The 25,786-nt window shown below is 46.5% G+C and overlaps 2 protein-coding genes across 4 annotated transcripts in view; one reads left to right on the forward strand and one right to left on the reverse strand.

Annotated features, from left to right (window-relative positions):
• Nucleotides 1–25,786, forward strand: part of Rtel1 (regulator of telomere elongation helicase 1) — a 64,549-nt gene that overhangs the window by 352 nt on the left and 38,411 nt on the right. Inside the window, exon 1 of one of the 2 annotated variants that reach the window (XM_006235773.5) lies at nucleotides 23,305–23,654. The exons of the other annotated variant lie outside the window; for it this stretch is intronic. The gene's annotated coding sequence lies outside the window, so the exon portion shown is untranslated. Of the gene's footprint in view, nucleotides 1–23,304; nucleotides 23,655–25,786 lie in introns of those variants that run through there. 2 annotated transcript variants of the gene reach the window in all.
• On the reverse strand, nucleotides 15,678–23,814 carry Stmn3 (stathmin 3). Of its 2 annotated transcripts, XM_063283198.1 has the most exons (6): nucleotides 23,702–23,810; nucleotides 22,206–22,306; nucleotides 18,435–18,530; nucleotides 18,009–18,184; nucleotides 16,512–16,703; nucleotides 15,678–16,045 (listed from the first exon to the last, which is right to left on the reverse strand). In XM_063283198.1, the coding sequence occupies exons 2-6, from the start codon at nucleotides 22,222–22,224 to the stop codon at nucleotides 15,986–15,988; spliced, it is 543 nt and encodes a 180-aa protein (XP_063139268.1). In that variant the 5' UTR covers nucleotides 22,225–22,306; nucleotides 23,702–23,810; the 3' UTR covers nucleotides 15,678–15,985. The 2 variants fall into 2 exon arrangements, with proteins under 2 accessions (XP_063139268.1, NP_001382074.1); NM_001395145.1 differs by lacking the exon at nucleotides 22,206–22,306 and having other exon boundaries at nucleotides 23,702–23,814.

Here is a 25,786-nt window from a genome sequence, read left to right on the forward strand (position 1 = left end):
GAATCATGTTTTCTTTTCTAAAATTGAAGGCTTTGCGAATTTGCTTTCCCAACCTACTCAGTGCGGAGCGGCGTTTTCACGCGGTTGACCTACTGAACATTGCAGCGGGTAGTCCAATATTATTTAAACTTATTTATTTTTAACGGACTCGCAATGTAGATCAGGCTGACACGAAACTCAGAGACTTCTTCCTGCCTTCCCTGTTCTGAGATTAAAGGTGTGTGTCACCATGCCCGGCCCATTATTTAAAGTTTTAAATGAAAGTTAAAAGTTAAGTGTCGGGGTTTGGGGATTTAGCTCAGTGGTAGAGCGCTTGCCTAGCAAGCGCAAGGCCCTGGTTTCGGTCCCCAGCTCCAAAAAAAAGAAAAGAGAAAAAAAAAATTTAAGTGTCTTGGAGCCTTAAAAGTCTCATAGAGGGTCTTGGATGCCCAAAGAATTGCTTCTTTTATTTTTCTAACTTGTAGGGAAAGGTCGAGTATTTAAGGTCTCTGGATTTTCCAGAACATAAGCTTCTGTCAGCCAACATTAAGTTCCTTACATTTGAGATCCAAAGACAAGCAGTTCTTGTGTGAGTTTAAAGGTAACAGCATCAGGGTTGTCGAAATGAGACTTGTTTATCTTGACCCTGGTGGAGCCTGGGCATCCTGTTAGACATTGTGGTCTTGGCAGTAAAAACCCTTACTTTCTTACCACTCCTTGCTTTCTAGCAGCTGAAACGGCGGATTCTAAGTTCCAGGCCAGCTCACAGATTGTGGTCACTAGATTCAGTCAAGGGCTTCTAGAATTCTCATTCTGAAATGAGGAAGTTTTGTCAGTGTTATTTGTTTTGGTTATTGTGTGGTAAGCCCACAACTCTGTCATTGCAGAAACAAATGCTAATGAGGTCAAACGGTATAGCTGGAGAAGAGGTGGTGACCGGTCTGAGCATTTGTTCAGGGAAGCTGGAGAATGTAGAAGACACCACCATAGTTAGAGGGACACATAAGCTCTCCGAGCATGAGTCTAGCATATATAAAAAATCAGCTTCTCCAGCCTGCTCAGAATTAGATTCTGATTGACAATGCCTGAGATTAGTCCTACTGTGGGCAGCCCTCATCTGTCTATGGAGGATGTTAACAGCTGGTATTGCTATATGCCCATCCCATCCCTCCCTCCTCCATTTTTCATGTTGAATCCTAACTCCCTAAGAAGATAGTAGCAGAAAGTAGGGGTTTGAGGAGGTGACAGGTACAGTGCAATGTCTGAGGTAGGAAGCAGTCCTCTATGTATTAAACCATGCCTTAATCTTGGACTGCCAGCCTTCAGAACTGTGAGTGGTAAATTTGGATTATTTATAAGCCACCTACTAAATGGTTATTTTTGTTGCAACAGCCACAGTAATCAAAGCCAGTGCTAAAGGAATCCTCCAGCAATCATAGACCTTCATAGGGTGTAAGAGTAGCTCAAAAACTCCCCACCTGTCGGAGTGTGGGCCAGGTGAGCATCAACTCTTGATAATGGTGCTGCTTTATGCCCACAGAATAGAAGGCTGTGTAGGCTCAAATACTTCAGAAGTAAAGGGGAGACAGGATAGTTCCTACTATGGAGTTCTGATTAATAAACATAATAGGAAATAGAAAAAAAAAAAAAACACCATTACTTGTGGCAGACAAAATCCACTGGACCGTTCTGAAAATTAATGGATGAAAGTTTGAACTAAAACAAGTTTTGCATGATTTCAAGAACCCTCTCCTAAAATACATCCTATTAGTATTGTAAGAAAAATTACCTCAAATTGTATGCCTTAAAAATACAAGTTTTAGGGCTGGAGAGATGATTCAGTGGTTAAGAGCACTGACTGTTCTTTCAGAGGTCCTGAGTTCAAATCCCAGCAACCACATGGTGGCTCACAACCATCTATAATGAGATCTGATGCCCTCTTCTGGTGTGTCTGAAAACAGCTACAGTGTACTCGTATATAATAAATAAATCTTTAAAGAAAAAACAGTACAAGTTTTAGGTCAGGTGTATCACAAACCTATAATCCCAACACATAGAAGGCAGAAGAAGGAAGATTGGGGGTTAAATGGCAGTTCGAGTTGCATAACAAGACCTTGTCTCAAGCAAATGAATAGCCTGAGTTTATTCTCTAACTCCTCCGAAGGCCAGAAGTGAAGCAGAGTTCAGTGATAATGCAAGAAACCACCGCCTTAAAGTCAGTGGCCTGGTTGGTTGGTTTTTGTCAACACAGCTGGAGTCATTTGAGAAGAGGGACTCTCAATTCAATTGAGAAAGTACCTCTATATAAGATTTTCCTGTAGGCAAGAATATAGTGCATTTCCTTGACAGATGATTGAGGTGGCCCCATCGCTTAGTGTAGAGGAGGAAGGTGAAAGATGCTATTCCTGTACTAGTGGTTCTTAGTTGTCTCAAAAAGCAGGCTAGCAAGCCATGAGAAGAGCAAGCCAGTAAGCAGCGTTCCACCGTGGCCTCTCCTTCAGTTCCTGACCTCCTGCCCTGACTTTTCTCATTGTCTTAGTTTAGGTTTCTATTGCCACGGTGAAACACCTGACCAAAAAGCAAATTGGGAAGGAAAGGGTTTATTCAGCTTACACTTCCAGATCATAGTTTATCACTGGAGGAAGTTGGGACAGAAACTGAGGCAGGGCTAAAACCTGGAGGCAGGAGCTGATGCAGAGGCCATGGAGGGCTGCTGCTTACTGGCCCGCTTCCTGTGGTTTGCTGAGCTTGCTTTCTTGTAGAACCCAGAACCACCAGCCCAGGGATGGCATCGCCCACCATGGATTGGACAGTCCCACATTGATCACTAATTGTGAAAATGCCTTACAGCTGGATCTCATGGAGGCATTTCCTCAAGTGAGGCTCCTTCCTCTCTGATGACTCTAACTTGTGTCAAGTTGACACACAAAATCAGCCAGTATACTGATGGACTGTATGAAAGCATCACCTGTCAACAAAAAATCTTACGGCCACTAAGCTGAGGCAGGAAATAGGAGGTGGGAATTCTGGCAGGTAGAGAGAGGAATTCTGGGAAATAATCAGACACAGGAGATTCTCCCCAGAATGAAGAGAAAACCAGCCATACAGCTGAACTCAGGTTAGAATAAAAGGGGCAATTGAGTTATGAGCTCTTTGGAGAACAAGCCAGAGCTTATGGCCTAGGCATTTATTATAAAATAAGTCTCATAGAGTCATTATTACAAGGAACAAAGTGGTGAGGAGAAGCTAAAAGTCACATTTCTCAGAATTCCTTTCTCTCTGCTGTATGTCCCATCTATTCCCAGCTGCCTGGCTATAGACCCTTCTGCTCTTTATTTACACAGTACACAAGAGCTTATCCCTGCAGGTACAGAGGTAGGGAAGGTTGTGGTTATAAAAAGAAAGTGACGATTTAGTTGTTATTCAAAGAAACTCTTGGAGAATATAAGGAATATGGGATGAAACAGAAAACCCGATTTCAAACCCAGATCTTCTGCTCCGCTAGTCCTAGTTAAATAGAGTATTGTGCTCCAGCAAGGCCGACATGCAGTGTGTGTTGCAGGTGCACACTGGGAAGCACACACCCCCCGAAGACCATGCTCTGACCCAGAAATGAACCCATATACCTCCCTGGGAAGTTTTGAATTGAAAATACTGCTCTAGACAAGCATAGAGAGAGAGAGAGAGAGAGAGAGAGAGAGAGAGAGAGAGAGAGAGAGACTGAGACTAAAAGTGTGTTTAACATAATGAGGTCACTGGAACTCCTGCAACAGTTTAAAAAGTCTAACATTCTAACAGTAAAATCCAAAGATATACAATCTAATACATACTAAGGAGTAGAAAAATATTAAAAATCTATTTACCATAATTAAACCATTGTATATGCAGTAAAATCACTGCACTTTATAGCATAGTTGTCTCAAATCTAGCCGATATGTTTCAGGCAGGAAACATTGCTGTTTTGGGTGGCTTGATAGTGCACAGATGCAACGTGTTCGTGTTGTATGTCCAGGATGAAAGCTACAAATAAATTCTCAGGATATAATAGAAGACAATATTGCCAGAAAGAATCTGGATTGTTGCCAAAGAATTCAGGACAACACACACACACACACACACACACACACACACACACACATTCTGTTACTGTATCACATAGGTCTACTACCCACAGTTTAGAAACTTACAGATTAAACCACTGAATAAGTCAAAGTCATCATGATTTGTCTCTGGAAATGTACTCTTTTAGACACCCCAGAGATATGTTTTATTGGTCTCCTGGATACCTCTCAATCTAACCAAGTCGGTAAAGGATATTAACTGTCATGAGCTGTCAAAATGACTCGGCTGGTAAAGATGCTTGCCCAGTTTTATCCCCCAAGTCCTGTATGATGGAAGGAGAGAGCTAACTTCAGTAAGCTATCCTCTGACGTCCACACATGCTGTGGAGCAAACATGCTCCCACCACCGCGTGTGTGCGTGTGTGTGTGTGTGTGTGTGTGTGTGTGTGTGTGTGTGTCACTTATAACAGTTCTAAACATCTGATGGAATATGGTCTTCTGTAAGTGCTATTACTGAAGGGACAGAGAGAGCTCTATACCCAGGACTTCAAACAAACTAAGAATACTCTATCACTAAACTGTGTGTCTAGTCATCTTTCATAAAAATTTAAGATTGTATAGGGCCCTGTTGAAACCAAAAGTTTAGAACTTATCTCAAAAGTTTGAATGTCTCCCTAAAGTTTTATTATATCCATAAAATAGATAATTTTGCAGCTATTAAAATGATTGGCCAAAAGGGGTTGGGGATTTGGCTCAGTGGTAGAGCGCTTGCCTAGCAAGCACAAGGTCCTGGGTTTGGTCCCTAGCTCCAAAAAAAAAAAAAAAAAAAAGATTGGCCAGGTGTGTTCATGTACATCTTTAATTCCAGCACTGGGGAGGTAGTGAGTTCTCTGTGAGTTCAAGGCCAGCCTGGTCTACATACTGAGTTCCAGGACAGCCAGAGCTACATAGTGAGACCCTGTCTCAAAAAACAAGAACAAGCAAACCAAAAAGTGATGGCCAAGGAGACTGAGTGCTGACATTAGGCCTCTAGGTAGAGTTCCCGGAGGCAACGCCTGACCAGTGCCAGTGAACTGCTCATGAGAACAGGCCCTGTCATGGATGATCTGTCTTCAGTAACCCCAAATGAGCTACAGCTCTTCAGGCTGGACACAGAACTAATGTTCAAAAAACAATGCCTTATCCTACTTTTCTCCATGAACACAGTGAAGCTTAAAACACATTTTAAGTAATTTTGATAGTAGGGGTTGTCACAGAAGTCACAAGAGCTTGCTGCTTCTGCCGAGGACCCAGAACCCACGTGGGGTGGCTCACAACTGCCTGTAACTACAGGGGATCTGATGCCATCTTCCTTCCTCACTGTGCACCTGCACTCACACACGTAACTAAAAGTACACTCTTTTGTAAAGAGTTCAAGGCTGGGTATGGTGGGGAATGCCTTTAATCCCAGCATGGGGAGACTGAGGCAGGCAGATATTTGGGATTTCAAGGCCTGGTCTACATAGTGAGTTCCAGGATAGCCAGAGCTACATAGAGAGACCCTGTCTCAAAAAACAAAATGAAACAAAAATTTACTCTGACAGTAATAGAAGAACATAATAAACTATGATGCATCCTTCAGATTTTATGGTTACACATGTCTGTGCATGCAAGCATGGGTGCATGCAGTGGAGCATGTGTGAGCAATCATGTCATCCAGGGTCAAACTCAGGTCATCAGGCTTAACAAGCTGAGCCCTCTCAGCCCCCACACTAAGGTTCTACTCACTAGCTGCAAGTTCTTTTGAAGAACTGCAAGCAAAGCCCATTACTGCAGGGATGACAGTGGGCGATAAGAGGGTAGGGTCACCTAGCATCGGAGAGGCCCTAAGGTGTAGCCGCAGGATGAAGGAGGGGTCATTTAAGTAAGTGTTTGGTGGGTTTAATCCCAGCACTTGAGAAGCCAAGGCAAGAGACCAATTTTGACTACCTAGAGTTTAAGACCAGCTTGGGCTACATAGTAGGAAACTCTGTCTCAGAGATGGAGGGGAAAAGGGGTGGTGAGATAGGTCAGTGGGTAAAGGCATCTGCTGCTCTAAGCCTAAGGATCTGAGTTTGATCCCCAGGACCTACATGGTGGAAAAGGAAAACTTAACTCCTGCAAATTGTCCTCTGACCTCTCCATGCATGTCATGCTACCCTCTTGTACCCACACAATAAATACATGTAACAGACTTTAAGAGTGAGAGAAAGCAGGCTGGAGAGATGGCTCAGTGGTTAAGAGCACTGACTGCTCTTCCAGAGGTCCTGAGTTCAAATCCCAGCAACCGCATGGTGGCTCACAACCATGTGTAATGGGATGTGATGCCTTCTCATGTGTCTGAGAACAGCTACAGTGTACTCATATACATGAAATAAATGAATAAATCTTTAAAAACAAAAAGAGTGAGAGAAAGCAAGAAGGACTGGAGAGATGGTTTTGTAGATAAAAGCACTTGCTTTACAATACATACCCAATGACATGAGTTCAAATCCTTGGAACCCACATAAAAAGGACAGAGGTGCATGAAGACGGAGACATTTGCGTGCCAGCCTGGAGTGTGCAGTGTAATAGCAACAACAAAAGAGATTCCGACTGACAAAGTTGTCCTTTAACAACTATGTGTGTGCATGTGCACTCAAACTCGGAAACAAATAGACCTACCTTTTTTAATTAACAAAATCAATTTGTTCATTGAAGCAAAATAGCACACAATATAATATACACTCAAATTTCAACTTGGACTTTTAAAATTTATGTATTCTTTAAATGTAGGAGTGCTGTGTCTGCATTAACATCTACATATTAGAAAAGTATAACTGTGTTTATCTTCCCAACTGCTTCTTAATTCCCAGCAATAACGACTCTGAGACTAATTGTTGATTAATAAATGCTTAGGACATAGCTTCTGCTCTTAACTTACTATCCCTTTAATTCTAACCTGAGTTCAGCTATATGACTGGTTTTCTCTTCTTGTCTTTTTTTTTTCTTTTTTGGTTCTTTTTTTCGGAGCTGGGGACCGAACCCAGGGCCTTGTGCTTCTAGGCAAGCGCTCTACCACTGAGCTAAATCCCCAACCCCCCCCTTTTTTTTAAGATTTATGTATTTATTTTATATGAGTACACTGTCGCTGTCTACAGACACCACCAGAAGAGAGCACCAGATCCTATCACAGATGGTTGTGAGCCACCCTGTCGATGCTGGGAATGGAACTCAGAACCTCCAGAAGAACAGCCAGTGTTCTTAACTGCTAAGCCATCTCACCAGCACTTACTTGAGAGTTTTAAGCTCACTATATGTGGGTAGTCTATATCTCAGTATTATTATTTTTAATGCATTTACTTACCTTTTATTTGTATGTGTATCTGTGTGTGCTGGAGTCCTGTGCCCTGTGATACTTTGCATATGCTTGGCCCAGGGAGTGGCACTATTAGGAGGTGTGACCTTGTTGGAGTATAAGCATGTCACTGTGGGCACGGGCTTAAGACCCTCACTCTAGCTGCCTGGAATCAAGTATTCTGCTAGCAGCCTTCAGATGAAGATGTAGAACTCTCAGCTCTTCCTGCACCATGCCTGCCTGGATGCTGCCATGCTCCTGCCTTGATGATAATGGACTGAACCTCTGAACCTGTGAGCCAGCCCCAATTATATGTTGTCCTTGGCCATGGTGTTTGTTCATAGCAGTTAAACCCTAACTAAGGCAGGAGTTGGTTCCAGGGACTGGGGTATTGATAGGCCTGACCATGCTTTTGTTTGGAAGAATGTGAATTTTAGGACTTTATATTTGAAAAGCATTGAGAGGCTTTAAGTGGGGTTTAATGGGCTATCCTAGAAGGAATATTGAAGACTTTGTTGCTGTGAGTGATTTGAACTGTGCAGACCTGACCAGAGAGGTTTCAGTAGAATATGACCTAGAGACTGCTTTTGTGGTATTTTGGGGAAGAATGTGGCTGCTTTTTGCCATTATCTGAAGAGTCTGCCTGAGGCTAAGGTGAAGAGACTCAGATTAATTGCAGTGACAAAGGAAGTCTCAGAAATGCCCATCAGAGTTTGTTCTCTGGTTAAGTCTCATGAAGAGCATTTTGAATAAGCATAGCAAGCTTAGAAAGGGAAAATATAAAATTTATGATTCTAATTTTAAAGGGGCACCAGGAGTGAAATGGAACAGAATCTTATGTTCTAGGAGATAACAGATTAAGAGATTTTGGGACAAGATCCTACCCAGCTAAACTCAGATCCAGGCATGGTGGTAAATACCTTTAATCCCAGGAAACAAAGCCAAAGAATCTCTGAATTCAAGGCCAGCCAGGGACAGAGCAAGTTCTAGGTAAAGAAAAGCTTAAGAAGCCAGAGAGATGGCTCAGCAATTAAGAGCACTGACTGCTTTTCCAGAGGACCTGAGTTCAAACCCCAGCAACCACATGGTGGCTCACAACCATCTGTAATAGGATCCAATGCCCTCTTCTGGTGTGTCTGAAGACAGCTACTGTGTAATCATACATAAAATAGATAAATCTTTAAAAAAACAAAAAACAAAAATAACTTAAATTCAGACATGATGGTACACACCTTTACTCCCAGGGGACAAGCATGCAGAACTCTGAGTTTAAGATCAATCTACAGGGAAAATTCCAGGGAAGCCAAGTTTAGGCAGAGAGGGAGTTGGAAAAGAGGAAACTAGTGATAATGTAATAGAACAAGGACCATGTTCGGCTCCTGCAAGCAGCAGAACTCAGCAGCTTCGGCCATGTGACTCTGGCTTTATAGTCAAGACGAGGAGACTACTGGGACAATTGATGCTGGTTATATGGAGCTAAGAATTTAGTAGTGATTAAGAAGAGACCAGCATCACTGAGGTGAAATCTTCTGGGAAGTGTTTGCTGAAAGCACAAAGAAGCTGTGTTCCAGAGGTAGCCAAGGTTGTACCTCGCACTGCAACTGTACTTTGTAAATGTGTAAGAGTCACCCAGGTGGTACTGGTTTTGAAGGCATGAAGGGATTGTGAAGAGCAACTGAGGTTTTCCACTATGAGAGGCCATGGAAGGCCTTTGGTGAAGATGCAGCTTCTGGGGCTGGAGAGATGGCTCAGTGGTTAAGAGCACTGTCTGCTCTTCCTGAGTTCAATTCCCAGCAACCACATGGTGCCCTCTTCTGGCCTGCAGGCATACATGCAGGCAGAAAGCTGTGTGATGTATACATAATAAATAAATGTTTAGAAAAAAAAAAAAAAGATGCAGCTTCTGTTGCAGTTGACCACCCAGGACTGAAGGGGTCATGCAAAGGATTTGAGGCTTGGCACCATGAAGAGAGCCTATGAGAGGCTATTGGTGAAGCCTAGTTGCAGTGGAAGACCCCAGTGTGTTGGAGATGCCAGTACCATGGGATGATCACCAAGAACAGTGGCAACAGTGGCGTGGTTCCACCTGAACTTTTAGTGAAGGACCCTGAAGGCTTTCACAGCCTTACACCCACCTGGCTCCAATCAAGGCTAGACGAGGTTCCATTCTCCACCCACAGGAACATTCTTGAGTAAAAGGTTCTCAGAGTGTACTGACTGATAGTCACCTGGAAAGTCCCAGGTAGAGTTCAAATGCATGACCTGATCATGGCCTAGGTAGGCATTTAATAATAACCAGTCTCAGTCATCATTTTGGGAGCAAGAGCTGGGTGAAAAACTGATTTTTTTTTTTTACAGTGTCATGTCATGGTGTGTTCCACAGTTTACGCCTCTGTCCCCCCATCTTCACTCACAAGTTTACTCCTCTGTCCCGCCCCCACCCCACTCACAACTGTTCGTTGCAACAAGTCATTGGTCTCTGTCCTGGGTCACACCATCAATATTGAATCATCACCGGGACTCCTCCTGGTTATCCTGTCCTTATCTGCAGCCCACCTGCCCTTCTAGCATGGCAGCTGGCAGGTCTGTGGACACCCCACACACACACCTCCTGAGCCATGTGTCGTGGAGGCCGAAGGCCCCTGTGTGTCTATGGCCGGCCTGTACTATGTGGCAGGGGGCAGTTCTCTGGGCATTTTTCACGACCAGGGTCAGATAGCATGGCCAGAGTTAGGGTTTTTAATATTTTTGTTTTGTTTAATTTCTATAGTGCTAGGGATTAAACCCCAGGCCTCGTGCATGGTAAGTACATACTTCACCGCCAGACTACCCTGTATTTTTGGTTTCCTCCCAGGCTAGAGAGGTCTGGTGTGATGTACTCTGACATCTCAGGACATGTGTCTCTGTGCCACGTGATCCTGTGCACTCACCGCATTCTTAATGTGTTGTCAGCAGTGTGATCGCTCACCCTGCTTGTCAATTTGAGTCCATCTGGAATCAACTAAGACCAGCCTCTGGGTACACCTGTCAGGTATTATCTAGATTAGATTAACCTCTGGGCAGGACTTTGAGGGATTCTCTCTTTTTTTAAAAAAAAAAATTATTTTTATTGTTTTTAATTAGGTGTGGGTATGTGCGACCGTAAGTGTTACGGCTCTGAGGGGAGAGGTGTAGGTTTCTGCTCTGATGGAGGAACATCCTGAGACACGGGGACCCAGGAACTACGTGTGTGTGTGTGAGTGCAGGTCCTCACAGAGGCCAGAGGCGTCAGGATCCAGGGTCTGCACTTAGAGACTTTGAGCTGCCTGACCTGTGGATGTAGCTGAGGTGGGAAGCACTTCCAGCACCGCCACAAAACAAGGATCCCTGAGGGGAAAACACTAGTCTTCTGTTGTTGTTTTTGTTTGCTGCCTGTTTGCTTTCGTGTCTTGTTGGTGAGCTCATCTTCTCTGCTCACTTACGTTGTCCCTGCCGCTGTCACTGCTGCTGCCCTTTGCTGTCATGAGCACCCAGTGTCTTCAGCCTTCCAACCTGAACTGAAGACCAGCGACTCTCCCAAGAATCCTCTGGAACTTCAGCACCACATTAGGACTACCGAGGACCCCAGCTGGGTAGATGGAATAGCTACCAGTTCTGTTCTTCCAGTGTTAAGACAGCCATTGTTGGATTACCTAAACCATATCCTATACGTCAATCTAATAAATCCTTTTTCCTATTTTCATCCTATTGGTGCTCTTCTATACAGACTCAATAAATGAACATATCCGATGCCTTACCAGTTGTGTGTGTAATGTGTATCAATGTGTGCCCACAGAGCTGAGGATAGGGGCCTCTAATCCCAGCAACTGAGAGGCAGAGGCAAGTGAGTCTCTGTCAGCTCAAGACCAGCCTGGCCTACATAGTGAGTTCCAGGTTTGCAGGACTGTGTAGTGAGTGTTGGCTGTTCGTGCCAGCTCAGTGGCAGACAAGGCTTCCCTTAGAGTGGACTCCCTTTGTAAGCTCTGTAAATCCTCAGTGCACATTAGTGACCAGGCCCTCCCTGAGGAGCTCCAGCAGCCAGGTCTAAAAGACAAAAACTGTAACTGCTGCTCCAGCCCCTCAAGGTGGGAAAAGTGGCCAGGCGCTCTGCCCCCAGATTTTCTAACAGCCCTTAAACAGTAGTCCCAGCCCTGAGGCCAGAGAGTGGCAAGGCCCTATCCTACAAGAGAAAATCCCACCAATCCCTGAACTTGCTCCAACATGGAAAGCCCCCACCCACACCCCCCAAGAAACCTTATATAAACCCTACATTCTGCTTAGTTCTCTGCTGCTTCTCTCTGAGCAGAGGCAGCCACCCGCCTGGGTGTGTCCCTCTCAATGAATCCCTTGTTCGAGGTTTGGTGTGCAGTTGTCTTTGGCTGAGACGCCATTCCTGTGGAACTGCTTGGGGAGGCTGGAGAGGAGGTGTGCCACCATGGACAGCTCCCGCGGAGTTATTTTTACAAAAGATGTTGGCTGAGGTGGAAAAGTAGATTCAGCCACCGAGGACAGCTCCTGTGACAGCTGCAGGCTGAGGTGTTGTGGTGCCACCATTTTGACAGTCCTCTGGCCTCATCTTAAGGCTGTGGTAGGCTGGAGTGGGAAGGATCGGCCAGCTGCCACTTTGGTGGTTTTTGCAGCGTGCTACTCAGGGACTATAAAAGGTATCCTAACGGTTGAAAGCCCAGGAATACCACAGAGTCACACCACACAACAAACGTCACACAAGGATATTTTTGGGAGGAAAAAACCCAGGAGGGTGGCTGCCTCTGTTCAGGCAAGAAGCAGCAGAGAACTGAGCAGAAGACAGAATTTATATAACATTTCTTGGAGAGGAGAGCTTTCCAGGGTGATTTCCAGAGTGGGGTTAGGTAGGATTTCATGTCCTGAGCTGGAGGGGGAGGTGCTTTTTACTCTGAAGGGCAGAGGGACTGGTGGGGGCAGTTAGAGTGTTCTGTGAGTGGAACCTGGCGGTTGGAGATCCTCAGGGGTGGGGTCTGGCCACTCAGGTGCTTCGAGGGACTTACAACAAAGACATTCTGTCCCTAGCTTGAGTCATAGATGCTCAGCTCCTGTATCAGTTTCCTTTATGGAGACTGAGATGACATTTTCAGTTGCTCCTTAGGGTATTATACATCATAGGTGACTCACAGGCCCTGAGCACCTTCCCACAGAGATCGATTTTTACTTCTGTTCTTTAAGAAAAAAAAAAAATGGAATCAACCCAAAGGATTTCCATCCCTGTCTGCTGTTGGAGGCTCCACATAGTGACTCTCACAAGCACCATTTTCCCCTTGATTTCTTACCAAGTTCCTCCCATTCCCTAACATGCAAACTAAGAAGTTCTGGCTATGTTCAGCCTGGTTTTCTGATATGCCACAGCCAACTGTGCTTTTCTGGGGTTTACACCATTAATACCCAGAACCCAGACAGACAGATTCTTCTTTATATGATACTCCACTGTGCCCCCTTCTCTCCCACCATCCCATCCTGCACATTTCTCATGTCTCTGTTTCCTTCAGTGCCTTACATTCTAACTGAATGTAAGACATTACACCCTTCCTGGGCAGGAGCTAGAAGAATGACATCACCAGAGATGATGTCACTTTTGTGCTTCTCCCTCGGTTATGGAAAGCAGTATCTCTCCAGGGCTAGCCTGAACCTGAGCAGATGCTTGTGGCCTTTTTAGTACATGATTCTCATTTGGCAACCCCAGTAGCTTTTTGGGTTCTAAGGACACAGTATATCCAAAAGATCAATCAGGGTATCTCTTCATTCCCTGAAGCTGTGAATAACCTCCTGTCTACTGGTGACCAAGAACAAGTCCACAGGGCTATGTGGCAAGTTGCTGCCAGGAAGTTCCATTCCAGGAATCCCTGAAGCCTTGAGCCTCGAGACAGAATTTGATTCTGACTTTATTTTTTTAAGATTTATTTATTTTATGTATGTGAATACACTGTAACTGTCTTCAGACACACCAGAAGAGGGCATCGGATCCCATTACAGATGGTTGTGAGCCACCGTGTGGTTGCTGGGACTTGAACTCAGGACCTCTGGAATAGCAGTCAGTGCTCTTAACCTCTGAGCCATCTCTCCAGCCCTGATTCTGACTTTAGACCAGGTTCTATCAGCAGCAGCTGACCAGCCGGAAAGCCCCACAGTTCAATAGGACACCCCTTAGAAAAGTTCTTTTTTGGGAGATGGGGATGGCCCCAGTAGCAGCCAGACTAGGCTGAGGTCTGACTCTTGGCTCTAGCTTGTTCCTGTGACATGGTGTTGACATACTTACTCCCCAAAGCAATTAATATAATTGACAACTATTCCCCCAAACAGTCATGATTTAGAAATATGATTGACAGCTGGTATCAATCTGGAGTTGTATCCAAGATAAATGCTCCCTTACAGTGAGCTCACAGGTTTCCTTGGCCCAAGAGATGACAGACACAATGCTAGGTAGCACAGCTATTTCTAAACATACAGTATCTTTCTAAAACTACATTGATTGATTGATTGATTGATTGATTGTGTATGTATATGTGAGTATGCGTGCTTTGGCATGCTTGTGGAGGTCAGAGGACGAGATACATGACTTCATTCCCTTCTACCATGTGAGTTCTGGAGATTGGACTCAGGTCCTCAGATTTGACCACAAGTTCCTTTACTGACTGAACCATTTTATTGGTTCAGGGTCTCTTACTAATTTAATTTGTAAGTTCACTGTGTGGATGAGATGGGTGCATGCTACAGTGGACTTTGACTACTTAAGAGTTGCCATTAGGGCTGGAGAGATGGCTCAGCGATTAAGAGCACTGACTGTTCTTCCAGAGGTCCTGAGTTCAATTCCCAGCAACCACATGGTGGCTCACAACCATCTGTAATGGGATCCGCTGCCCACTTCTGCTGTGTCTGAAGACAGGGACAGTATACTCACATATATAAGATAAATAAATACATCTTTTTTTAAAAAGAGTTGTCATTAGAAAAAAAATCTAGTCTCAGATCCTTTTCTTGTTCCCCTTCTGAGTCCCACAAAACCCACTTGTGGGCACTGTAGAGTTGAGGTCCTGATTGTTGCTTCCTCTTGCGATTGAACTATTTCCCCTGAGCCACTGCAATGGTCAGTGTCCTCTGCGTTTCCTGGATAGGCTCTGAAAGACCTTTCCTACTGCCCTAAGGGTTTCTCCTGCCTGATGGAGGGCGGGGGCACCCACAGCTGCAGCCACCTGGTTTCTGCAGCCTCGAGTCTAGGTTGTTAAAGAATACATCATCTATCTTCCTCACATTTTATACCAGACAGGTCAGAAGGTATTCTGGCCTCTGGAACTCAATGATGGAATGGAGCTTCATGGAGAAGAGAGAACATGCTGCCTTGTCACAAAATCATGGGATTCCCAGTATGTCCAAGCCGGTGGCCATCTTCAAAGGCCATTGGAGCATTGGGAGTCCTTGGACTGAGAAAGAGGAAAGGACCCTTTCCAGATGCTTAAGCATGAGAGGCCCAGAGTTAGGTTTTCTGCTCTTGGTAAGGGTTTCAGGATGAATGTAGGGACCTTGATTTGGGAAATCTTGACCCTTCCAGCAGCTAAATCTGCAGGCAACTGGTCCTAAAGAATCTCGCACCCCCATGTGCTCCCTGAGAATTCATGGCTGCTCCTTTCTCAGATCCGGCCATGCCTGCCAACAGGTGAGATTGGAATTCCAATATCCTAGAGGGTTCTTGGATCATAGCTCTTGACAGGGGAAGGGGCTGGATTCCAAGGGGCTATAAAAGTGAGTAGGGCAGAGTTATTAAGAGTGTCTCCACAGAATGCCTCAGCTAATGCTTTGCAAAGAGCATGTACTTCTGAGACAGTAGGTACAGTAGAAGGTGTCTCTAGACCACAGCAGTTCATGGGCTACCCCAAACCAATTCAGGTAAGATAATATTCCACCACAGCCCTTGTGCAATGACTATAGGCTCTAAAATTGTTCCTGGGTGCCCCTGGACTAGGTGAGCTCAGGACTCCCATGAAACCACATTAGAACATTGTAACTCTTGTTCTCCAGCTCTAGTAGTTCTGATGCACATAGGCTCCAGGGCTGACCACAGTGACAGAGTGGGCCCAACCTACTCTGGGGGCCCTCAGTCTTTCTCTGCCCTCCACAGAGTGTCTCCACAGTTTCCTATAACATTTCAGGTGGATGCTGCTATCTGGCCTCCAGAGCTGAGAGGACAAACTCTCATTCAGCCCAGGCTGAGAACCTGAATGAAAATCCACCACACATTTGTGCCACTGCCACTAGATTTATTAAGGTTGCCAACACATCCACTAAGAGGGCCACTAAGAGAGCCCCAGTCACACCTGGCCTAGTGTCTGAATAGGGGACCATATTCCTGCCTAGGGAGCTCCTTCAGGAAGAGTCCAAGGTCAGACACATCACAAGGACTGGACAGTTCAGAATGTGGGAGAAAAGCAGGAAGCTGGGGGTACAGGGGAGCAGATAGGAGCAGGCACAAAATTCGCATCTAGACAGAATTGAAAACAAAAACAAAACCGGAAAATGTTCTTGTTGCTGCTTGGTCCAGTGCTCTTTAGCCAGACATTTCCTCCCGCTGCTCCTTGTTCCTGCGCACCTCAGCAGCGTGCAGTTCCTGTGAAAATAGGCGGAGGAGCCCTGAGGAGCAGCCAAGGGTAAAGGTGTCCCCAGGAACTTCCAGGTATATAGGTGCACTACTATACTTCAGGAGTACTGGAGCCACAGTGCTTAAGGATCAGACTAAGGGACTGGGCATCTGACCCCCAACGTAAACAACTTCCATCTCCTCTTGGAGCTGGATTCACGGGCATGCAAATTCCTTCAAAGTGCTTCATAACTAATTTAACCATATACTACTGTGGTTGTTGAATGTGTCTCACTAGAACCAGGTTCTGGGTCTGATTCCAAGGCTGAGGGGAAGTGCTCAACTTTAGAAAAACAGACATTATTCACTCTGCACAGACCAGATCTCAGACCCAGACTCTGCCCTGCTGTGACCACGCCCTCCACATCAATATCCTCCTCCTTACACTCCAATGCACTCCCCCCCAACTCTCCAACGCCCCCGCGCGGGTCCCTACCTTCTCACGCAGCCGCTCGCGCAGCGCCGCCAGGTGCGCCTCGCGAATCTCCTTGCTCAGCTCCATCTTGTAGTTGAGCTTCTCCTCCGCCAGGCGGCTAAAGTTATTGTTTTCTTCCAGCGCCTTGTGCAGCACCTCCCGCTCATGCTCACGTCGCTCTGCCAGCTGCTTCAGCACCTGAGCCTCCTGAGTCTGCACAGAGCTGGGGGTTAGTGAGCAGTGGCCCGTATCCCTCCTGAGCCAGGCTTTCACTCTCTGGTGCCCACCCGCTAGACAAGCCCCATGTGCCTCACCTGCCAGGACACTGGGGATGGCCTCGACCATCCCTGGCCTGGGACCCAAGCAGGTTGGGAGGGAGTCAAGTTTCTGTTGTAGAAGGCCCTCTCTGTGCCTCTGTTCCCAGCTTGGCCATGACTCACTTGTCTCGCTGTCCTGGCTCCAAGCGTACTCATCACTCTTCCTTAAGTCCCTATGACTAGTTTCTACGAGGCTGGGCGCCTTACTCTGTCCTGCATCCCATCTCAGTTTGCCTGTACCTTCTGGAGCTTTTGCACTGAAAAATTTGTTTGCCCTCCAGTGCCAGGTGAACCGCAGTGGCTTGCCGTTTGTTTGCGCTATACCCTTAGCCACAGAGTCTTCTTGTTGGACCGAGAACTCGCAACCTCGCAAATGTTGAAGGAGCAGGGTAAATTCTGAACTGCGAGTTGTGGTGGCTTCTCCAGACCATCCCTAGACAACTGACTGTTAAACACTGAGCAGGTATAGATTCAGCTAGGTCAGCTAGGTCCTGGCTCCCCACTACTGCTCGGCAAAAACCAGTGTCTACAGGGATCTGGGAAGGGACATTGTGGCGCCACTCTATCCTGCCGTGGCTGGTGAAAGGAGTGTCTGGTGAACCTGGGATAATGGATAATGGGGAGAGCCAGGATCCCTGGGGTGATCAATTCCTGGTCTAGGCTGCCTCCTGCGTAATGCTGAGCACCTATGGATGCTTCAGTCTTCAGAGTAAACTTGCCGAACCTGGGTCCTGTTGTATATGGATTAAGTCATTTCCCCTGTCCAGAGGGCTTTGCCCCTAGGATCTCAACCCTAAAACAAATCCTGTTCTCTGTGTTTCAGTCTCAAAGGGGCTGGTGTAGAGGAGGGGCCGTGAGCTGCATTCATATCTCCAGGGCCCCACTGAACTACCTACCCAAACCAGCTAACTGTCTTCAGAAGTGAGACCCTTTCTCCTTGCTCCTCTGCCCTGAAAGGAGCACTAGCCTCAGCTCTATGTCCCAAGGGCTCTTCCTGGCGTGATACAACCTGACCTCCCTCTGCCATGATTAAGGTTGAGGTCCCCCACAAGAATGTGTTTCCTGTTGCCCCATATTCGTCACCATCTTGGCACATCTGTCTCTCAGCTCATTTCAATTGCTCAGCAGCAAGTTTTGTACTACCCAACCCAAGCCCTGACCAAGCGAAGGGCCTGGTCGAGTGCGTATAGAGAGTCCTTGCCTTCCTCCGCTCCTCAGCTGCCTCCAGCCGCTTCTGCAGCTCTTCCAAGGAAGCATCCTTCCTCTTGGGAGGAGAAGAGAGCACAGGGCTCTCTGGAGATAGGTCAGAAGGAGACTTGAGGATGACCTCGAAGCTCTGGCCAGAGGCCCGCTTATCCAGCTGCTTCACTTCCATATCTGTGGAGCAAGACCAGACGGGACTTCAGGAAGCCTACTTTGGGCATACAGGCAGGACGAGAGGTTTATTCCCAGCACACATCCCAGCAAGGATTGAGAAGGGATGCTGTTACTCGTGAGCATGGGTCCCTCCCCCAAGAATGACTCTCTTCAGTCAGGCTGCAGCATTGCCAGAGGCCAGAAGGAACAAGAGAAGTAAGGCTGTCAAGCCCTAGCTGAGCAGGGCCAGCAGCTGTGTGGATACACTCACCCCCATACTGGTAGATGGTGTTCGGGTGAGGCTGCGAGTAGAAGCAGGAACAGATGAGCGACAGCACAGATAGCTCCTTCATCTTCTCCTTGTAGGCTGTGGATGTGAAGTCAAGGTGAGCAGGCATTATGGCTACGTGGTGTTTTTATATCTTTGTCTTCTATGTCGGTCTTTAGGTGCATATTTGTTTTGTTTTGTTTTTAGACTGGGACTCATATAATCCAGGCTGGCCTTAAATTCACACTGTAGGCTTACAATGACCTTGAATTCTTTATCCTTCTGCTTTCTCCTCCCCAATGCTGGATGTATAGGTATGCACCACCATGCCTCTGTTTGTTTTTTAGATAGTCTTGCTATACAGCCCATGCTGGCCTGGAACCCATCGTGTACATCAGATTGGTGTTTGAACCCATGTTCCCCAAAACTAGGATTAGATGTGCACTACCGTGCCTGACTTGTCTCTGTCTCTTACACCTTTTGTATGTTTTTCTCTGCCTACTGTGGTCCGAATGTTCACTTCCCAATATTCACAGGTTAAAACCCTACCCTTGTATGATAGTGTTAGGAGGTGATCAAGTATAAAGGTGCAATCTGGAGTACAACCTTGCCTGAAATAAGAGAATCAAAACAGTTTTGAGATATTTCGTGTGTGTGTGTGTGTGTGTGCAGACTCCTGAATGAGATTAATGATCTTACTTCACAGGACCCTTCAACTCTTACAACACATGAAGTCACAAGGACACGCCTATGAATGAGGTAGTAACCCTCACTAGATTTGTGAATCTAGTGGTGCCTTCACTTTGAGTCTCTAGTCTATAGATAAAATAAATTTCTACTTTTTAGAATAAATGCCCAGCCTAAAGGTATTTTTCTGAGTAGTCTGAACAAACCATAACACTTCATTCAGTCAGGGTCTCTGTCCTCTGTCTTTTTTACTCAATCACTGTTCCTGTGTCTTTCTTCTTTTGGTTTTTGCTTGTTTGTTTTGCTTTTCTGCTTTTAAACAGGGTTTTACTGTGGTCCAGGCTGGCCTTCAACTCCCAATAATCTTACTGCCTCAGCCTCCTGTGTTAGGATTACAAAGGTACTCCCAGCTTTTTTTGTGTCCTTCTGTCTCTGGTTGCCAGTATTCAAATTGTTTCTTTATGTGAGTGTAACTTTCTGAGGTTGCTGGTAACTTTGTATCTTTGTTTGTTTGTTTGTCTCAAACTCATAAAAAGTTACCTGTTTCTGCCTCCAGTCTCCAGAGCAGGACAAGTACAACTGTCCTGAAATTCTCCCAGTAACTTCTGCCCCTTTCATTCTTGCCTCCCTGCCTTCTTCCCTTTTTCCCTTCCTCAAAGACTGGGTCTTGCTATATTGTTCAAGATGGCCTTAAACTTCCCTGTTAAAGTGATCCTCCTACCTCCAACTCCCAAATAGCTTAGATGTCCACCTGTAGAGCATCTCTCTCTGGCTGTAAACTTGTGTAAGGTCTCAGACACTACTGCTTCCTCCACATTTATCACTTTGAGGTGAAACTTTGTTCTCTCCAGGCACCCACTCACTGCCCTTTCAAGTAGTATATGTAGGTTCTACCAAGGACAAAGACAAACCCTATATAGGAGCTGTCCACTGAGCTACAAGCTCACTGCTTCCTTCTAGATCAAGTGCTCCCTCCACCCCCCCCATCTAGTTTCTTGCTATTCAGCTAGGAGGGAGGCAAACTGATGACTATGACCCTGACCCCCAACAGAAAGAAAGAAGTGCTCACTTTAAAAAATGAAAATAATCTTACTGTTCCAGATCCATTCACTTGTGAACCAGTTCCATTGGAGACTACTGTCTTGATAATGTCCAAGAATTCTGTAAGCCCAGTACAGTTACTCCATTCCTCAGGGACAATGCTAGGTTTTTAACTTACCGGGATGACATTAACAGCATTCATTGAAATGCAATTCTAGATGATTAGTATTCTTCTCTCTGTTCTACCAATTCCTAAAGTCTTGTAGGCTCTAAGACTCAGATCTAGGTCTCTAGATAGGATGAGGATGATGATGAAGAGGAGGAGGATGAGAAAGAGGAGGGGGTGTAAGAGGATGAGAAGGTTCTGGAGAGATGGCTCAGTGGTTAAGAGTACTGACTATTCTTGCAGAGGTTCTGAGTTCAAATCCCAACAACCACGTGGTGGCTCACAACTATCTGTAATGAGATATGATTCCCTCTTCTGGTGTGTCTGAAGACAGCTACAGTGTACTTATATATAATAAATAAATAAACCTTTAAAAAGAAGCCTACTTCCATGTTTGATTACCTACTAGCACTTTTTGAGGTAACAGACAAGAGGAGCTTGGACAAGCATTTATTAGATGGACTAGAAACTTTCTGATCAAGTTTACCTGAGAATTAAAAAAAAATGATTTGGCAAAGAATTGAGGATATAGTGTAGAAATGGTCAAAACTTTTATGGTAAATTTTGTCCTCCCACAGCAAGCACAGAGAATGCTGGTTTGGTTTAAAATTTGTAATTAGTCAGATTCATCTGAAAGCAGCATGGAGCTCTAGCAGCAGCAGAGGGAGCAGAAACAACCCCCAGAGTGGGCAAAGCAAGGCTAGTCACCGTCTTCAGAAGAATTCAGGAGGGAAAAGAGGGGGAAAGTCAGGAGGGAGCAGACCTCAAAGGGAACTTCATGCATTTTATTTTTTTATTTTATTTTATATGTATAAGTGCATTTTTTTCCTTTCGCCTGCATGTACATCTGTGTACCACATTTGCGCCTGATGTCCATGGAGGTCAGAATAGAATAGTCAGATCCCCTGAAACTGGAGTTACAGAGATTTGCGAGCTACCACCATGTGGGTACTGAGAAACAAACCTGGGTCCTCTGGAAGAGCAGCCAATGCTCTTGTACTGTAAACCATCTCTCCAGCCCCTTGCTTTATTTTTTCTTCTCTTCTCCACATCTTCTACCCCTTCTCCCCTTTTTTCCTCCTTTTGTTTCTGTTTGTTGTGGTTATTTTTTTTTAAGACAGTGTATAATGTAGGCTAGGCTGACCTTGAACTCACAATGCCCCAAAGCCTGGCTTTGAACTCCTGATCATCCTGCCTCCACCACCTCCTGAGCATACCGTGCCCAGCCAAGTTTTGTCTTTTCACAAACAACACCCACTCATATTTTTTGTGCTATGAAAGGTTGATCCAACAAAGGAGGTAGAGGGACATGTTTCAGATCATGTGGTGAGGAGCTAGAGGACCTGAGAGGTTGGCAGTAACAAGCCATTAGATAAGTGGGATCTAGGGGAGGTCAGTCTTGTGCTGAGGAGATAGGATGTAAGGAGTGGGATAGGGTCTTGGCTAGGGCAGGATAGACCAGAATCCTGAAAGAGGCAGAAAGAAGGTGCTTTGTTCTTTTCAAGTCCAAGCTAGCTAGTACCCACTTCCCTGCTGGTCCTAGCTTTCCGTATTATTACTTCTCATCTCGTATCCACATCCCTGATAGGTCGTTCTCATAGGTAAGGCCAGGAACCTAGGGCCTGACAGTTGCCTATAAAGGCCATTTTGGCTTGAACCTGAAACATTCACAGGGAAAATACTGCAGATAACATCGAATTTAAGAACCAGTACTGGGAGGCTATCTTCCAGATAACTATCACTTCAGCGTGGGGGAAGCTGTCAGGGATTCAGGGAGCAGTACCAGCCCAGCAGGAGTAAGTATCTGGAGAGAAGGGTGGGGTGCTATTCAGGTTGGTCAGAGATTCCCGAAGTCAAGTCAGGAAATCTTAAGTGTTCACCTGGCAATTGAGGTACCATATGTTGTAGATGCAGTCAGGGGCAGTGTCTTATCCTCTCATTTTGATGGACAATGGGGAGTTTTCTTCTCAGAAGACAGATCCTCAAGGAACAGATAAGACATCTGACCACTGGCAGGGCCTGGGGATAGGCCTGCTCTATGATCTGGCTGCAGGAAGGTGAGCATATTGAAGAGGACAGGATAACTAACAAGAAACTGGTACATGAGAGGCATTAAGCAGTAGGAAGACACTACCTGATGGAAAAGGTGCCAGGTCTGGCTATAACACAAAGCTAAGGTTGGATCCATGTTTTTGGAGCTGGAGCTTAAAGGGTCTTTTACACACGTGGTCCCCTCCTTGGCTGATACTGAAATTCTCTGAGCGTAAGGGATGGCTTCAGGGCGGGACCGCGTCCGTAATGGGTGGAGTTTGTACCTGGGGCCAAAGCCAAGGAGAACCGCGCATTGACCTATTTGACCGCCGAGATCAGCCTCCTGGGCTGAGGGAAGGAAAGGCAGCAAGAGCATGTGGTTCTTAGAGGAAACCAAGGTCAGGAGGGGTGACATGCATCCTGCAATCTCAGGCACCCAGAAAAAGACGAAGCCCCGCTGAGACTAGGGACTGGGCGGGGCTGTCCAGTTTAGGCTCTTAGGTCAAGAGCGGAGCCACCCCAACCATGCAGGGACCTGGTATACTGCTGGTGTCCTTTCCTCCGCCTGGGTTCGACCCTCTATGCAGTCTGAGGTGTGGGAGGCTTCCTATGAAAGCAGACCCCACCCCACCCCAGAAAGGTTTGGAAATGCAGTAGCCTCTCCACTTATACCCAGTGGCGCAAAGGGCGGAGGTTCTTCGGACTGGAGCCGGTGGCCCTAGCATCTCAGAGGGTGGTCCCCCGGTACAGCAGTCACAGTAGGGAATGAAAGTGAGGAAGCCTCGTTTGTCGCAGGCTCTAGTCTCTCTCCGCGCACGTTTGAGAGGTCCCCTCCTGTGTCCCAGCGCCCCTCCCCCCATTTCTCAGGGACCCAGGTCCAGGCTCCCGTGGAGGGTTCCATCTCCCCCTCAACCCCCTACGAAGACTCAATGACACTGAAACCCAAGATAGCTAGAGCCTTAGGGGACCTCCTAGCCCAACTGCAGGCACTCTTATCCGCAGGCAAGAATCCGCAGAGCCGCTCTGCCGCAGTCGCACCTTGGCCCCGCACCCCGGCGCCCGAAGGGGCAATGCCCCGGGGAGTCCGATTTCATTCAACCCTGCCTAGGGCGCGGCCCCTGCCCCGCGTCCGGCAGTTTCTCCTCCGCACTTGAGTCCCCTCCCGCCCCTTAAGGGCTCTGGACCCCTATTTTTGCAGGGCCACCCCAGCCTCGCGGTACACAAGGTCCGACACAGGAAAACGGAGTCAGTAACTTGCTCCCGCGTCGGCGAGGCCTCTGCTTAGACAATGGCTTCTGGTAAGACCCACCGCAGTCCCATGATCCCCTAGGCTCCGGAGCCCTACCAGATACGGTGCTGGCCATGGTGCTGGAGGCGGCTGGGGCTTCGGCGGCCGGAGGGATGCGGGCGGCGTCTGGGAGCTGCAGTCTGCGAATGCTGCAATGCTGTGGAGGGGAGGGAGGAAGGGCGGGCGCGGCAGGAGGGGGAGGGAGAGAGGGATGGATGTAGGGAGAGGGGGTGGAAGGAAGGGGAGGGGAGAGGAAGAAAGAGAGGAAAGGAGAGAGGAAAGGGAGGGAGGGAGGGAGGGAGGTGGGGAGAGAGAGAGAGAGAGAGACAGTGGGCAGCAACTATCAAAGGCTAGACAGCGGGAGGAGATGGAGAGAAGTAAAGGATGCAGCAAGAGGCCTACATTTCATCTGCAGGCAACCATGGATGACACTCCTGTAAAATGGCTTTGTGTGACTTAGAGGATATAGAGATTAAGATCCATTCCCCAGAATAGGCATTGAAGGAGCCGGGCTAGAGTATGGGCTTGTCCCATGGTCAGGGTGGGTGACAGAGGCTGCTAGAGGCTAGATGACCACTAAGCCCCTGTTAAGTACTAAAAGGAAGGGATTCACTGGTTTGCAATGGGTGACACTGTCCTACAAGAACATCTGGGTTATCTCTGTCCAGGGAATGAGCAGGTTCTGGTTAAATAAGGGTGTGGTAAGGCCTATGACAGGGATTTGATGTGACCTTGAGTCAGGTTGTAGCACCAGCTCTCGAATTTTCTATCTGATGCAGAAAGAGTTCCTAGCCTCTCTGGGCCTTTGCTTCTCTGATGTAAGGTGGAACCATGTTGTCAGACTCCAGAAGGTGGAGTGTATGTATTCGTGTTCTCGTTTCACTCCTGGTGTGATAAAATGCTTCGGTAAGGGCTGAGTGTGGTAATGCATGCCTTTACTTCCAATACTTGAGGGGCAAAGGCAAGAGGATTGCTGTGAGTTCTAGGCCAGCCAAGGCTACATAGTGAGACCCTGAGGGGAAAGATAAGCTCCGTCAATGCAACATGGGGGGGGGATTTATTTCATCTTACAGGTTACAGCCTATCATCGAGGGACGTCAAGGCAGGAACTCGAAGTCAGGTCTGCTTGCTATTCCATAAAGCATTACTTCTGACCAAGAAACCTAGTCACTTTTAAGGAAATGCAGCAGGAACCATGGGGAAATGCTGCTCTGTGGCTCACAAACAGGCTCGTGTTTAGCTGGCTTTCTTATGTAGTTTGAGCTGTCTAGGAGTGCGCTGTTCAACCATTAGCAATCAAGGCAGTCTTCCAAAGACACGGACACAGGTACATTTTGATCCAGGTGATCCTTCACCTGAAATTCCTTTCTCGTGTGACCTTAGGCTGTGTGAAGGTGACAGTTAAGACTTGCTAGGACAAAGTAGGGAACACCTGATTACCTTTCCTGACAAGACAGCCTGATATCCAAATGGGCTATCTCATCCACTTTTGAAGACGGAGTCTCTAAAGAGAAAAAGAGGGCTTGTTTCACAAACATTTAACTCATAAAACTAGAAGTAAAATTCTAAAAATTCTGCCAAGACTTTAAGGGAGATGAGGCAGTTCAGGAAGGCAGAAGCCAGGGGCAAACCTAAGGACCTGGTGTACATGGAGCCAGCCTAGGACTGTTGTACACAACCTTGCATCTGGTACATATATCTGAGCCTCGACCTACGTATCTGACAGTTAGGATTAGATTGCATTGTGTGGATTAAAAGACCTTCAAAGGAAATAGCCAGTGGGCCCAAATAATAGGAGCCCTTTTTTCTAAAGATTTGTTTTATTCTCTCTCTCTCTCTCTCTCTCTCTCTCTCTCTCTCTCTCTCCGTGTGTGTGTGTGTGTGTGTGTGTGTTTGTGTGTGTGACACTCTGTGCACTTGTATACAGGTGCCTATGGAGGCCAAAGGGGACATCAAATCACTTGAAGTTCTTGCTAAAGGTGGTTGTATCCATCCAGTCGTAGATGCTGGGAACTGAACTCAGTTCCTCTTCAAGAGCAACAAGTGCCCTTGTCCACAGAGCTATTTCTCTAATAGGAGCACTTTCAAAACAGCACAGACAGTTTTCACGTTGGAGTCAAGTGGCAAAGATATAAAAGCTGT

This window comes from Rattus norvegicus, chromosome 3 (assembly GCF_036323735.1).
Source record: "Rattus norvegicus strain BN/NHsdMcwi chromosome 3, GRCr8, whole genome shotgun sequence".
Classification (NCBI taxonomy): Eukaryota; Metazoa; Chordata; class Mammalia; order Rodentia; family Muridae; genus Rattus; species Rattus norvegicus.